General features: G+C 44.2%; 1 protein-coding gene across 1 annotated transcript; it reads left to right on the top strand.

The window, feature by feature from the left end:
- The first annotated feature begins 2,508 nt into the window (after positions 1-2,508).
- LOC147114324 (protocadherin-10-like) lies at positions 2,509-5,734 on the top strand. Its single transcript, XM_085995984.1, has one exon. The coding sequence runs from the start codon at positions 2,509-2,511 to the stop codon at positions 4,900-4,902; it is 2,394 nt and encodes a 797-aa protein (XP_085852110.1). The 3' UTR covers positions 4,903-5,734.
- Positions 5,735-16,491: the final 10,757 nt, after the last annotated feature.

The following is a 16,491-nucleotide window of genomic DNA, read 5'->3' as shown; positions in this document are numbered from 1 at the left end:
GGCCTCCTCTTTACACAGACGTCCCTGTAAGGAAAAAATGGAAAGAGTTGTTAAAGTAATTTTAATAAAGTGAGTGGCTAGAAAATCACCTCCGGCTATGGCAGGAAACATGTGTTATCGGCTTGGGAACACGTCATACCCGCCTGATGAAGATCACAGCCTGAGATGATTTTCCAATAACTAACATTTTCTGAAAGTCATAATTACATACATGCATTCATACACACACTGAAAAGAATATATACACACATACATACACATACTTAAAGGAATATATACAGATATACATAAAAACATACTTACTTAAAAGAATATATATTACTGATGAAAATTTTCTTTCTTAAACATTTTGTAAATGTTTAATTATTCATTTTTAAAGTCATTTTCACATTTAATAAGAAAATCAAATTCAATTAGGCCTTGCACACAGCAAGAGTTGCTCCTTAAGCTACATTACTCAAAACCCGTTTTTAAAAAAAAAATTAAGTTGGAAACTTACCTCAGACTTTCTTAAAATAACTTTGCTCCCTTTCACAACCAAAAATGTGCCGTTCAGAAGCCCCACTGCTGAAAGAGTTCTTCCTCCTGAGCGTTAAGGAACGTCTGGGGTGCTTTACTCCTGCTTTTCAAATGTGTAAATGCTGGGGACTTACCCTCACTGCACCAATTCAGAAAAATGCCGAAGTTCAATGCGCACGCGCTGCCTCATATGTTGCACACACTCTACCTCTGAACCCCTGCTTTCAGGGGAACGGAAGTGCCGGTTTCCCGCGCATGCGCTGTGCATGCAGAAAACCAGCACTTCCATCAGGCCCACGCGTGAGTACCCCATGTGTACTCACCCGTGGAGACCCGAATTTCTGGGCCAATGGCTTTTGCACGTGTGTGCTGGACACCGCCATTATTGAGGATGGGCCTATTCATGGAGCCTCCTCCTCCCATTTGTTGTTTGATTGCCCACCACCATTCACGACTGGAGGTGGCAGGACTGCAGAACTTTGATCTGGTCCATTGATTGTGGGATCGCTTAGCTCTGTCTGTAGCATGCTGCTTCCTCTGTTTAGTATGCATGTTGTGGCTTCACAAATTGGCACCTCATTTTAATGTGTGCCTGGTATTGCTCCTGGAATGCTTTCTGACACTCCTCATTGAACCAGGGTTGGTCCCCTGGGTGAATGGTAATGGGACAGTGAGCTGGACCATGAGGTTACAGATTGTGTTTACAGCACCATTTACCTTTCCACTAACTTCAGTGCTGATCGAATTTCAGAACTCGGTCTATTATTATGTATAACCGCCCTACAGACATATATATATATTTTGCCAGCTTGGTGATAATTTCGCAACATGTACTATGGTCCTTGGAAGTAATCGAAATGCAGTTGGATCCAATATAATCTCCCTGGCTCTAAGGTTCGGATTCAGTTTCTCCAACAAGATGGATGAACGGACTATTACGAACTTCTCGTAAGTTTAAAATACACTGCAGAGTTTTCTTAAAATAATGGACAGAGTTCCAAAATTCTGCAGACAAAGCACCAGTAAAAATCGCAGAAATAATTTTTATATAAAATGGAATTTGAATTATTTGGTTAGCACCCCTGATGCTATCTTCTGGATGGCCTAAACGCCCCATTTGTTCAGAATATTATGTACAATCACTGTTTCCTAATATGTAATTTCATGTAAAAGAAATTGAAGGAAATGAACATGTTATGTAAAATCATGATTAAAATAACAGAACTATTCGTAAAAGCCAATATGAATTAAAATGATCCTCTCAGAACATGCATTGAAACTATTTTTTATGCAAATACGGTAACTAAGAAATATTGCTATATTTATTCAGACTTTGTACTGCGCTGCCCAACAGTAGAATAGTTGATCACCTGTGTTAGGATGATCCTCATCCTAATCTCTAGATTGCATCAGGTGTACCACAAGTAATACTGAGCATCAACAAATCGGACGATACGTGTACGGCTATCAGAATCAGAATAAGGATTTAATTCATCGGCGACTATTGATGTTATTGCGAGGAGCCTCAGGATTTCTGCTAGTACATTATACCGATTTTACAAATAATACGGCAAAACAGAAGTAGTATTTCACATGTGCTTTTGAGGTGATTTTAAATTGCGCACTCCTAAACATCCTATTGGTAATATGGCAAATGATTTCGAAACAGTCCAGCTTTAAGAACAATTGCTGCAGTTATTGGTTGAGGCTCTTCGTGTCGCTGTCTACCAATAAGCAGCTGAGACGCTGCCAGAGATCTACCCCTCCCCTTCAGGAAAACACAGACCAGAAGCGAAGAGACAGACGGTGCCTGCGTTTATGCTGTGCGGTCATGTTCAGCAAAGCTGCTCAGGTCGAGTCTTTGCATTCCTCGATTACACGTTAGTATATATGAATATATATTCGAATACTTTTGTGGCATAACGGACACGGTAATCTAATCGATAGGACGAATTTTTAAAATATTACAACAAAATCCAGCCGAGAACAATGGCGAATACAATCAGCAGCGGGGCGTCTTTTATTTTCCTGCTTTGTGTGTCGGACTTGGTTTCGGGACAAATTCGCTACTCGGTTCCCGAGGAGCTGGAGCACGGGGCTTTTGTTGGGAATATCGCTGAGGATTTGAGACTAAATATTTGGGAATTATCGGCTCGCAAGTTTCGGCTGGTATCTGGAGAAAAGAAGCAATACATGGAGGTAAATCTGGAAAATGGGATTTTATTTGTTAATGAAAGAATCGACAGAGAACAGCTTTGTAGACAAAGCTCTACCTGTTCCCTTTCTTTTGAAATAGAGCTCGATAATCCTTTGGAAATACATCGTATCGCAGTGGAGATACTAGATGTAAATGATAATTCGCCCAGCTTTCAGAAGACTGAATTTTCCCTGCAAATCAGTGAGTTAATTGCACCAGGGGCGCGCTTCCCTCTCGAGAGCGCGCACGATCGGGACGTGGGCACAAACACAATCAGCACTTACCAGATCAGCCCAAATGAGCACTTCGGTATTAAAGTGCAGACAAGATCTGATGGGAGTAAAATTGCGCAGCTGTTATTAGAGAAATCCTTGGACCGTGAACAAGAGCCAATGTTTACTCTTGTACTGACGGCCATTGACGGTGGGATTCCCCAGAGGTCTGGCACAGCTCGGATTATCATTACTGTAGTGGACGGGAATGATAACCCACCTGTATTCGCTCATGAAATCTATAGGGCGACTGCAGCAGAAAACGCCCCTAAAGATACCATGGTGGTGAAAATAAACGCTGCTGATTTGGATGAAGGTACGAACGCTGAACTAACATATTCTTTCACCAATCACGTTTCCCAAAATATTCGCGAGTTGTTCAAATTGGACCCGAAAACTGGAGAGATTAGTGTTCAAGGAGGACTGAATTTTGAGCAATCAAATATTTATGAACTTGATGTACAAGCTGTGGACAACGGTTCACCTGGTTTGACAGGACACACAAACGTTATCGTCGGTTTAACTGATGTGAATGATAATGCCCCTGAGGTAGAGGTGACGTCGGCATCCAGCACTGTCCCCGAAAATGCGCAGCCTGGAACTGTGATTGCAACAATCAGTGTAACCGACTTAGATTCGGGGGAAAATGGGGATGTTCAATGCCAAGTTCTCGTAGATGTTCCGTTTGGACTTCAAAAGTCTATGAGGAACAAATATAAGTTGGTTACTAATGATATTTTGGATCGTGAAACAAACGCATTCTACAACATCTCTATTTCGGCCTGGGACGGCGGGTCGCCCCCTCTTTCAACACGAAAAACCATCCTAGTTTCTGTTTCTGATATAAATGACAACGCACCGAGATTCACACAATCCTTATATAATGTGTATCTGATGGAGAACAACACGCCAGGTGCTTCTATATTTGCTGTGAGCGCTTTAGATTCTGACATGGACCAGAATGGTGACGTCGTCTATTCTATTCTAGATAATCAGATATATGAGGGACGTGGGTCTGGATATGTTACGATTAACTCCAAAAATGGGAACATCTACGCGCTGCGCTCCTTTGACTATGAGCAACAGAAACATTTCCGGATCAAAGTTCAATCTCAGGATGCTGGATCGCCCCCACTGAGCAGTACTGCCACCGTGAATGTTATTATTTTGGACCAAAATGACAATGCACCGGTTATTGTTTCACCTTTAATGTGGAACAGTTCAGCATCAGTGGAGATTGCTCCCCAGTCAGTTTATCCAGGATACTTGGTCACCAAGGTAATCGCGACTGATGCCGATTCCGGTCAGAACGCACGGCTTTCCTACCAGTTGTTGGAGGCCACTGATCCCAGTCTGTTTACTGTGGGGCTTCTCTCTGGAGAAATCAGAGTAACTCGACGTTTAATGGACCAAGACATCACCACAGAAAGACTGGTTCTCTGTGTCAAGGACAATGGACAGCCGAGCCTCTCCAGTACAGCCACAATATCCTTTTCAATCTTATCCAATTTTTCTGAACAGTCTTCTGTGCGAACTGACGAACCCAGACAGTCGGAATATTTTTTTCATCTCAGTCGTTACTTAATCATCATTTTAGGATCAACTACCTTTCTGTTTCTTGTAATCATCATTTTTCTCGTCATCCTGAAGTATAAACAAGGCAGAAATGTTGCTGAAGACTACAGCTCTACAGTTTGTTGTTACAGACGGAGGAATTCGAGTAATGTGTTTAATCAGAGACCTGCACCAAACCAACCTTTAAATTATACCGGAAGTGCTCAGAATGAAGGTTATCGTTATACTGTATGTTTATCTCCAGAATCATCCAAAAGTGATTTTCTTTTCCTAAAGCCCTGCCATCCTACCTTGCCTTTCAATGACTTGAGTGTCCTGGGCACTAACGGAAGGAAATAATTTAGAAGCCATTTTTATGGTTGGAATGGCAGATAATTCAGTTTGTTGAAGAGCAAATGGGAAAGTTTTATTTATTTGGCTCAATCCTCATATTGGTAGCTGAATGTTTGATAGGACAAATTGCTTAATGAGCCTACAAGTCAATGATGTGAATAAACCTGCCGCTATTCTGACAGTCTTGTGTAGTATACACTGTATTAATATAAGCGGGAAGTCTGGCTTTCACTTGTTTCAATCTCTATTTTGATGAAATGCACATCAATGTTTTCCACTGTGATTCATCCTTCCGTTGCTGTGGTGGTTTATTATCGTATGTGTATTAAATTGGTTGGTATCACAAGGCATTATTACAATGGCTGGGGACATTCACCGGTGACTGTAAAAATGGCGATTCGCAGATGTAAAGCCTTTCTTTCAGATGGCATGCCGAAATAGAATCTTTGGTTTTATCAGTGCATGCAGTAGGAACATTGAAGCTTTTCAATAAATACTTCCATCTGAAAATGTTTATACTTTCCAAAATAAATTATATAGCAATTAATTTAAATATTAAATAAGTGGATAATATCGCAGCTTTGCTCCAGACTTGATATGAAACGTTATTTTCTTGAATATGTAATCTATTCATTTTTTATTATGTTATGTATCTAGGCGCGCAAAATCTGACGCTAAGTAAGTGCATGTCTGCTGTTACTGCAGGTGCTGCAGTGATAGGATTATCCAAAGGGAAGACTATCACACATCCTTGTTACAGCCGGTATCACGCACTGTATCTGCAACTTCAGAGTGAAAATGATTGCCTCATGCTTCCTACAAATTGCTCAAAATGTTTTTCTAAATAAATATAAATCTGCAATTTTTCTCCACTGACTATAATTTCTAATGGTCTATATACAGATTTAGACCAAATAAATAAAATCACAAAAATAACACATTTTACAATCAGATGATTCAAGTTGCTAACTGAATTGTTTTTTTTTATTGGCCTGAATTTCGCTCTCGGCAGCGAAGGAATGACTTTCGCGGTTCAAGTCTCGGACATTTGTCCAGAGACATTTTGCGAGCTTGTCAGCGAGATTTCCACTAACCAGGTGAATGTTTCAGTGCTGCGGTCTCTACAGGGAATCTGTGGCATCTGTGAACCAGGCAAGCAACTGCGAGGCTCTTCAACCAATCAGATTGAAGTATCCTCACTGAGACACACAAACAGTCAATCCAAAATAAAGATCAGTAGACATAAATTACATTTAAATTACGTGCAGGAAGCGTAATAAGAGTTGGGAAATACAAATGGGATTAAGATAAAAGAGACAGAGAAAAAAGTAAAAAAATATAACGTTTAGTTTTTTAACATCTGTAACATTAATTTTCTTCTGCAACTTCAGAGTGAAAACGATAGCCTCATGCTTCCTACAAATTGCTCAAAAGGTTTTTATCAATATTTATCAATCTGCAATATTTCACTTACTCCTAAATGTATGTGCCCTAACCTTTTCAGCCATCTTTATTGCGGAACAATGGGTAAGTACCCTAAGGTGCCATTATCGAGTCACAGTGATGACTCCAACAGCGCACTCTGGAGGAGCAGAGTATCTCTGACAGCAACTTCTCTTTTTCTGCGTTTAACTGGGCATGTGTGGACGTCAGAAGTTGTTGCCAGAATTACCCTGTAATAACGGCAAGCTATGATAGCCTTGCCGTTATTGCTAGAGCAAAACGAGGTCATTACCTCACATTGCTGTTTGGGGGAATTTTTGTGTGCAAATTGGCTGCCATGTTTCATAACTTAGAACAGTGACTACACTTCAAAAGTGACTGCACTTCAAAGCACTTAATTGGCTGTAAAGCACTTTGGGACGTCCTGAGGTTGTGAAAGGTGCTATATAAATGCAAGTCTTTTTTTCCTTTCAGAATTTTTAATTCAAGGCCGTACCTCGGCTAAAAGCCTGGGTTTAGAACTGTTATTTTTGTATGTAGATGTGACTCTGTGTGCTGAACTTGGACTGTGCTGTCTGAGCATGTGTAGTGTGACTAATTTCTGAGGATGCATCAGTACCGCTCAGTCCTGTATACTGAGGGAATACCCTGGCAGTTTCCATACAAGCTTTTTCATTTTTAGATTGGACATTTAACAAAAAGGCGCTGTGTGTGTGCGTGCGACAGAGAGGGGGAGAGTTAGACACAGAAATACATGTCCAGGAAGCAATCATCAAACACCAAATTCATAATGTACAGAGGTCCCTTAGAATGATATAAAGCAATGCCGCAAGACTGGGGAATTACCAGCCCACGCCCAAGCATACACTGAAGTTGCCTCCTTTACTGCTGACAAACGTCAGGAAACTACCACTGAGCGAATATCACGTTTTACCAAAAGTTGTATTCATATGGCCACATACTCCAGCAGAGGCATTCAATAATGACTGCAAGTTGCACAGCCGCGCCTCTAGGAGAACTACATAAGCTCCAGAAGTTGTGGATCCAGAAACCTATGCCGAAAAAATGAATAATACACCCTGAGGTAAAGTTGATTTTCCCTGGGCAAAACAACTGGACGTCCACTAGCAAATTACAAGTATTTATCAAACAAGTAGTATTGTAATAGGCTCTTCTACAGACTCGCACTGGTCTCTCATCCACATTCGTCTTGCTACTTTGCAGACAGCTTGGAAAGAACACCAAATTAATAGCGTAAAGGCACCCTCAATCGCAAACATCTTTTAGAAACTTCTTGCCAACTACAAGTTCAAGAAAACACTTGGAAACAAAAATATACTTTTAAGTGTTTGAATCTCTCCGGTCAAGTTTCCACCCGCTTTAGAACCAAAACGACTCTAATCAACGTCACAAATGATTTTTGTTGTGATTGTGACCGTGGTGCCTTATCTCTGCTGGTCCGCCACCTCCTCACTAAAGCCTTTTACATGCTCGACCAGAATATGATATCCCAACAACTTTTCTGTGTTGTCATACTCAGTGTGACTTCCCTCGCTTGATTCCACTCTTACCTATCCTATGATATCACGAGCATCTGCAAAAGTGGCTTAACTTCCTGTCCCCGCTTTGCTACATCTTAATGATACCCCCTATATTCAAGTCTAAATCATTGATATATACCACAAAAATCAGGGGACCCAGTACTGAGCCCTGCGCAACCCCACTGGAAACAGCCTTCCAGTCACAAAAACACCAATCAACCATTACTCTCTGCTTCCTGCCTCCGAGCCAGTTTTGAATCCAATTTGACACTTTGCCCTGGATCCCATAGGCTTTTAACTTCGTGACCAGTCTGCCATGTGGAAGCTTATCAAAAGCCTTGCTGCAGTCCATATACACTACATCAAACGCACTACCCTCATCTGCCCTCCTTGTTACCTCCTCAAAAAATTCAATCAAGTTCGTCAGACATGACCTTCTCTTGACAAATCCGTGCTGACTATCCTTGATTAATCCGTGTCTTTCTAAATGAAAATTTATCCTGTCCTTCTGAATTCTTTCTAATAATTTCCCCACCACCGAGGTTAGGCTGACTGGCCTGTAATTAATTGATCTATCTTTTGCTCTCTTTTTAATCATGGGTACTAAATTGGCCATCCTCCAGTCCTCCGGCACCACACCTGAAGCCAGAGAGGATTGGAAAATGGTGGTTAGGGCTTCTGCTATTTCCATTTTGCTTTCCTTAACAGCCTGTAATAGCTATGATATCGTAGTCCCAAATATCTACCTGTACCCTCATCCCATCTGCCTTGTTCGCTATTCTCCTTGCATTGAAGTATATACCATTTCGTACAGGCAACCCTCCTTGTTGACAATATCTAGCCCTTGATTCCTCTGTCCTTCCAAATTACTTTCTACGTTTATGTTTTGCAATTCCAGTTTTTCTTCCCTCCCTTCTTAGTCTATTCTTAGGTTCACATCGCCCTGCCAAGCTAATTTGAACTCCCCCCAACAGCAGTAGCAACCCCCCCCACCGCCCCCGCGAGTACATTGGTCCCAGCTCTGTTGAGATGCAACCCGTCCGTCTTGTAAAGGTCCCACCTCCACCAGAAATGGTCCCAATGGCTCAAGGATCGAAAGCCCGCCATCCTGCACCATCCTTAAGCCACGCATTCATATGCTCTATCCTCCTATTTTTGGACTAACTAGCACATGGCACCGGGAGTAATCCGGAGATTACTACCTTTGATGTCCTATTTTTTAATCTGACTCGTAGCTCCCTAAACTCTGCCTGCAGGACCTCATCCCTCTTTCTACCTATGCCATTGGTACCGATATGGACCACGACACCTGGCTGCTCACCCTCTCCCCCCAGAATGCTCTGCAGCCGTTCAGTGACATCCTTGATCCTGGTACCAGGGAGGCAACATACCATCCTGGAGTCATGTCTGCGGCCATAGAAACGCCTGTCTGCTCCCTTCACTATTGAATCATCTACCGCTATTGCTCTTCCAGCATTTTTCCTTCCCCCCCTGTGCATCGAAGCCATCCGTGGTGCCGAGGACTTGGCTATACTGCGCTCCTCAGAGGGACCATTGCCCCCACCATTACTCAGAATAGAACACTGGTTGGAGAGCAAGATGCCCTCCGGTGCCTCCTGCACTGCCTGCCTGGTATTCTTCTGTCTGCTGGTCACCCACTTGCTCTCTGTCCGCTCTCTCTTAGGCTGTGGCGTGACCACCTCACTAAACATGCTATCCACATAGTTCTCAGCCCTGCGGATGCACCACATTGGCTCAAGTCACTGCTCAAGCTCCGTAAGCCATCGCTCGAGTCATTGGAGCTGCTGACACTCACTGCACACTTACTGTAGTCATCCATGCAACGCGAAGCATCCATGACTTTCCACATGCCACAGGATGTGCACTCCGCTAGACTGAGCTGCCCTGCCATTCCTGTCATCCCTTTATCTAACAGACTGTTTAAAAAACTAAGTACTAACCTTAATTTAAAGACAAAGAACTAACTTAATAGAATAAGCTTTAAATTAAAAAACAAAATTACCCACTTCTCACCAATCAGCTGCTTCCCTTGGGCTTACGTCACTTTTAATCTCTGCCGTCACTTTCGAATGTTGCCTGTTTCGGTCTGCTCTTGCTGCTGCTCCCAATAGCTCGGTATGGGCCTCGAGCCTCCTGCTTTATTTCCTCGCTCCTCCTTCACCTGCTCCCTCACAGGTTGGTCCGCTCTCACTGCTGCTCACAATAGCTTGGTCTGGGCCGTGAGCCTCACGCTTTATTTCCTCGCTTCTCCTTCGCCTGCTCCCTCATAGGTCGGTCAGCTCTCGCTGCTGCTCCCATAGCTCATCTAAAACTTTGCTGCCCATCACCTATTCCAAGTCCAGCTCACCATGAAGCCGTTCTAGGTGGTCTGCTTCGTCCCCTGGCCCACGATGCCACAAATTTCATATTCTGATCCTTATGTTCAAATTTCTTCATGGTCCTCTTATGGGCAATTTCTGCAACCTCCTTCGAGAAAACAAAAATATAAATGGAAAAGTCAGCACGGATTTCAAAAGGGAAAGTGTTGCTTGACCAACCTCATTGAAATTTTTGAAGAGGTAACTGAGAGTGTGGACAAAGGTAATCCAGTAGATGTAATTTATCTAGATTTTCTAAAGGCCTTCGTTAATGGAGAGAGTGAGAGTTCTGAGCTACTAAAGCAGCGGGAGCCCAGGAGAGAGCAAGAGTTCGGAGCTACTAAAGCAGCGGGAGCCCAGGAGAGAGCAAGAGTTCGGAGCTGTGGTGTATGTGCCTTTAAGAGCCACCTGTGTACTGTAATGCCGGTAATGGCCACTCGGGCTATATAAGCCTGTATAGTGTCTTGTACAGTTAGTTCACCTCCAGACTTTGTTCAGTAAACACCTGTGAAACCAACTCCTGCATTCCGTGTCTCCATTAACACATGGATACAACAGTGGTGACGAATTGGAAACGGACTTACCTGCAATTCGGCAGCACCTCAAGGAGATCGATTCCTCAGACGAAAGTCGAAGAAAAACAAGAAAGAAAAAAAAAACTGTGGTTTCACCAGCTAGTCGAGCTGGTGGCAGGTACTGCAATAATCCTTCCTGGGCGGTGGTCTGGGGCTCCATCGGCTGGCTCTGCAGTGGGGCCGAGCAGTGAAGGCGGAGGCAAACAGAGACAGAGGGTGGAGCACTCGGGAGATGGCCGGCGCTGCAAAGCAGGTCGGCGTTCGGACCAAGCAGAGGGAGGGCAAAGTCCCAGAGAGTCCGGCGGGAACGAGCCTCCACCTATTAAAAATACCTATGTAAATAAAAACCGCGGAGAACGGCGTTGTCAGCAGCGGCAGCGGCGGGAAAGCGCGGGAGGTGCCATTTTTTTCTGCGGGGAAGAAAGGAAAGCGCGGGAGGCGCCATTTTTTTTTCAGGATGCCTAAGACTGGCAATATTACTGCTTTCGATAGCGATATAGAGGATTGGACCACATATGTGGAAAGAGTGGACGTATATTGCACAGCAAATGAAATAGAGGATGATAAAAAGACATCAGTACTTCTAAATCTAATGGGCGCAAGGACATATGGGCTGTTACGAAACTTAATCACTCCAGCCAAACCGAAGGACAAGAATTTTAAGGAGATTGTTGATACCCTACAGGAGCACTTAAACCCAACACCGCTGCTGATAGCGGAACGATTCAAATTCTTCAGGAGGAATCAGCACAAGAATGAAAGTAACGCTGATTACCTCACCGAATTAAGGAAGCTGTCAAAGCACCGCCAATTCGGGGCAGGACTGGCAGATTCTCTTCGAGACAAATTCGTCTGCGGTCTCCTAAGTGAAGGAACACAGAAAAGGCTACTTTCTGAGAAAGATTTGACACTGGACAAGGCTTTCAGTGTGGCTGTATCATATGAAGCAGCCGCAAGAGGAGCTGCAGAGATACAGCAAAAGCCACAGGGCCTCGGCACCCATGAAATGACACAGGGGTTTGAGAGATGTTATCGCTGCGGCAGATCCACCCATGACCAGAGGGACTGCTGGTTCAAGGACAAAGCATGCAGGCAATGCGGAAAGATTGGACACATTGCACGTGTATGCCGATCTGGAAACAAAAAATCCACGGACAGGAAAAAAATCAATAAGGAAAAGTACAGAAAGGTACAAATGATGACGGACAGTAGCTCCGAAGACCAGAAAAGCGATAGCGACTCCGGAAACAAGAGACTAAGCTGTCTCAAATTACATAATGTAATTGCCAAAGAAGATTACCAGATCATTTGGGTTACCCTCATGATAGCGGGGTCCCCAGTTAAAATGGAGTTAGATACAAGATCAGCTCTGACCGTCATAAGTCGATGGGATTATGAGCGGCTATTTCTGCAAATACCTTTGAAAGACACATCCATTATCTTGAAAACATACATGGAGCAGAAAGTATACCCCAAAGGGAAAATAAGGGTGCCTGTTGTACACAACGGCAAGCAAATACAGAAGTTGTATTTATACGTTCTGCAAGATGGTGGTCCACCGCTGTTGGGACGTGAATGGATCAGGAAGATACGTTTAGACTGGCACTCCATTCAGGCACTGACAGTGACCAGTAAGAAAAAAAATGATGATGACGTCATACCTGAATGATTAAAAGACATCTTGGCCAACGCCAAGGAAATGTTTCAACAGGAACTAGGAACCTTGAAAGGCGTCACCGCCTCAATAAAAGTGGAAGATGTGGCAATTCCCAAGTTTTTTAAGGCAAGGCCGGTGCCATACGCAATTCATTCAGCAGTCAAGGCAGAGCTGGAGAATTTGGAAAAGGGAGGCGTATTATCCAAGATAGATTGGAGCGAATGGGCAACACCCATCGTCCCGGTCATGAAGAAAATGTTGAATAATGATAAATCTGAAGAACAGAGAAAAATTTGCATCTGTGGGGACTTCAAGGTGACTGTAAACCCGGTCCTTCACACGGTACAGTATCCTCTTCCGAGGATAGAAGATATTTTCGCCTCACTATCCGGAGGGAAACGTTTCACCAAAATTGACTTGGCACAGGCATATCTACAGATGGAGGTTGAAGAGGCCTCTAAAAAGTATCTCACGATAAATACACACAAAGGCCTGTACCAGTACAATCGACTGGTTTTCGGAGTAGCATCAGCTCCAGCTATCTGGCAAAGAGCTATGGAGCAAGTCCTCCAAGGGATTCCGGGGACTCAATGCTACCTAGACGACATCCTTGTAACAGGAGAAAACGACAACGAGCACCTTGCCAATTTGGAGCATGTGCTCACTAGGCTGAGAGAACGGGGCCTACGAGCAAATCGCCCCAAGTGCGAATTTTTCCAGAAACAAATATCATATTGTGGCCACATAATTAACGAGGAAGGGTTGCATAAGTCACCTGAAAAAATTGAAGCGGTCATAAAAGCCCCAGCCCCTGAAAATGTCTCACAATTAAGGTCGTTCCTGGGATTGATAAATTACTATCATAAATTTTTACCGAACTTGTCAACTCTTCTGCACCCTCTTAACAAACTGCTACAAACGGGAGTAATTTGGAAATGGAGCGAAGACTGTAAACGTGCCTTCCATAAATGCAAAGGCTTGATCACGTCCAAGGAAGTTTTGGCTCATTATAACCCATCACTGTCAATCAGACTGGCGTGCGATGCATCCCCTTACGGCGTAGGAGCGGTATTATTGCATAGATTCCCTTATGGCTCAGAGCGGCCGATAGCTTTTGTGTCACGCTCATTGAACTCAGCTGAGCGTGACTATGCCCAGATCGACAGGGAAGCACTCAGCCTGGTATGGGGAGTGAAGAAATTCAACCATTACTTACACAGACAAAAATTTACCTTGTTGACTGACCATCAACCCCTCGTCTCCATATTCAACCCTAAAAAGGGTGTTCCCCTTATGACAGCGCAAAGGCTACAGAGGTGGTCCCTTTTCCTAGGGGCACACCAATATGACATAGAATACAAAGGATCAAAACAGCATGGGAATGCTGATGGTTTATCGCACCTAACATTGCCAACGGTAGAAGAGGCACCTACAGTGGACCCAGTGGAGATGTTCCACTCAACCAGAGTGGAATGTCTACCAGTAACAAATTCTGCCATTGAAAAGGAAACAAGAAATGACCCGACTCTCTCACGAGTCTACGATTTAACGGTGAAGGGATGGCCAGCACATGGTGAACCACTGTTGCCAGCATTCTCGCAAAGAAGAGAACAGCTGTCAGTGTGCCGAGGAACCTTGATGTGTGGATCCAGAGTGGTGATTCCACCCAAACTCCAGGATAAAGTGCTAAAAGAGCTTCACGAGGGGCATCTGGGTGGAGTGAAAATGAAGAACCTAGCCAGAGCGTTTGTGTCGTGGCCAGGTATCGATGGAGACATCGAAGAAATGACCAAGAGCTGCCTAGGATGCCAGAAGGTCCAAAACGCCCCACCACAAGCCCCTCTACATCCATGGGAGTGGCCCTCATCTCCATGGCAAAGGGTACACATCGACTTTGCTGGTCCATTTATGGACTCAATGTTCTTAATCGCGATTGATGCACACTCCAAGTGGCTGGAGGCAATAAAGATGTCCTCCACCACCACGGAAAAAACCATCACAGTAATAAGGACCATATTTGCCAGGAATGGGCTGCCTGAACAGATCTGTTCTGATAATGGACCACAATTTGTGTCCGAAGAATTCAGGAAGTTCTTAAAAAACAATGGGGTTAAGCACTACACGTCCGCCCCATACCATCCCGCCACCAATGGATTGGCTGAAAGGTTTGTCCAGACCTTCAAGAAGGCCATAAAGGCCATGGGTAATGAAGACATAAATCTACAGCATAAGGTAGATAACTTCTTGTTTGCATACAGGAATGCAACACATGTGGTTACAAACCAAACTCCCGCCATGATGTTCTTCAATAGAAGCCTAAGATGCCGGCTGGATTTGATCAAGCCCAACATCAGAAGGGACGTGGAGAACTGGCAATTTCAAGGCATGAATGAAAGGCCAACTAGAACCTTTCAGATAGGTCAACAAGTTTTGGCCCGGGACTACCGTACCGAGAAATGGCAGCCTGGAACTATTTGCACACGACTAGGACCGCTGATATATACCGTGGACATTGGAGAAAGCATAATAATGCGCCATGCTGACCAGATCATAGAGTCATCCAAAAAGGGACAACCTACACCACAACTCTATACGGCTAATGATGAAGCAGAGATACCCACAGTATCTACCTCCTTTCTGGTGATACTGGAACCAGATGAACTCGACACTGGCATTCAAGCCGAATCGACCTTGCCAAAAGAACCCACTACACCACCAAAAACTACTACACCACCGAGGCGTTATCCAGACCGAGTCAGGAAGCCTCCAGAGAGACTGACTTATAATTGCTTAACTGCAGCAAATGTGTAGATTATTGTTCTTGTAACATGTTAATTAATGATCACTTAAAATGTTATGTACTGGTTGTCTAAAAGGGAAGGAATTGTGGTGTATGTGCCTTTAAGAGCCCCCTGTGTACTGTAATGCCGGTAATGGCCACTCAGGCTATATAAGCCTGTATAGTGTCTTGTACAGTTAGTTCACCTCCAGACTTTGTTCAGTAAACAACTGTGAAACCAACTCCTGCATTCCATGTCTCCATTAACACACGGATACAACAGGAGCTACTAAAACAGTGGGAGCCCAGAAGAGCGAGAGTTCGGAGCTACAAAAACAGCGGGAGTGCAGGAGAGCGTGCAAGTTCAGAACTAATAAAACATCAGGAGCTGAAGAGAGAGTGAGAGTTCGGAGCTACTAAAACAGCGGAAGCCCAGGAGAGAGCGAGAGTTCAGAGCTACAAAAACAGTGGGAGCCCAGTAGAGTGAGTGTTGGAGCGGCTACTAGGACCGGTGAGTGTAAAGAAGTTAAATGTAATCGAAGTGTGATGTCACCAGAAAGCAGATAAGTGATTGGTTGGTGAGTATTTCTATATTTCTTGCTCTTTTTCCAAACCTGGGCATTTAAGTTTAAGTGCCTTGATGTAGAATAAAAGATATACGTGTTCCAAATTTTAAAACTAATTAATTAATTAATTGAGATGGGAGACCAGGCAATGTGTAGTTGTTGCATGTGGGAGCTGGTGGGCACCATTGAGGTCCAAGGCGACCACATCTGCAGCAAATGTTGGCTGCTCGAGGAACTTTGGCTCAGATTTGATGAGCTGGAGTCCGAGTCCGAGATTCAGACACTGCGACACATTAGGGAGGGGAAGCGTTACCTGGACACCAAGGGGGAGAAATTCGGTATTGCCCCGTTTGGGTCGCTAGTATTGGCGGTGCGCAAAGATTAGTGCCAGGCGCAAGTTCTCGCCACCTCAAGCGATATTGGGTTGCATCGTCCCTGGAGGTGATTGCGGTGCTAACTCAGGCGCTGCGCGATATTCTTAAGGCGCTAACCCAGCGGTGCAATGCAATTTCTCCACAGGCGGGTGCAGCGCAGGTGCCGTCAATTATCGAATCCACCCAGACATGCTGGCGCCAGCCAGCTCTTAAATGGTTGGATCGATTCTCATCTGCAGCCACACTCTGTGCCTTGTAGGCCCCAAAAGCGGTGGTAACCTA

This window comes from Somniosus microcephalus, chromosome 8 (genome assembly GCF_052327205.1).
Source record: "Somniosus microcephalus isolate GS21.2 chromosome 8, FLI_Smic_1.0, whole genome shotgun sequence".
NCBI classification, from domain to species: Eukaryota; Metazoa; Chordata; class Chondrichthyes; order Squaliformes; family Somniosidae; genus Somniosus; species Somniosus microcephalus.
Note: the sequence above shows the minus strand (reverse complement) of the source record. Positions and strands in the feature narration are given on the sequence as shown.

What these genes read in the sequence shown, in the direction of transcription:
- LOC147114324 (XM_085995984.1), top strand. Translation starts at nt 2,509, where the DNA reads ATGGCGAATACAATCAGCAGCGGGGCGTCTTTTATTTTCCTGCTTTGT.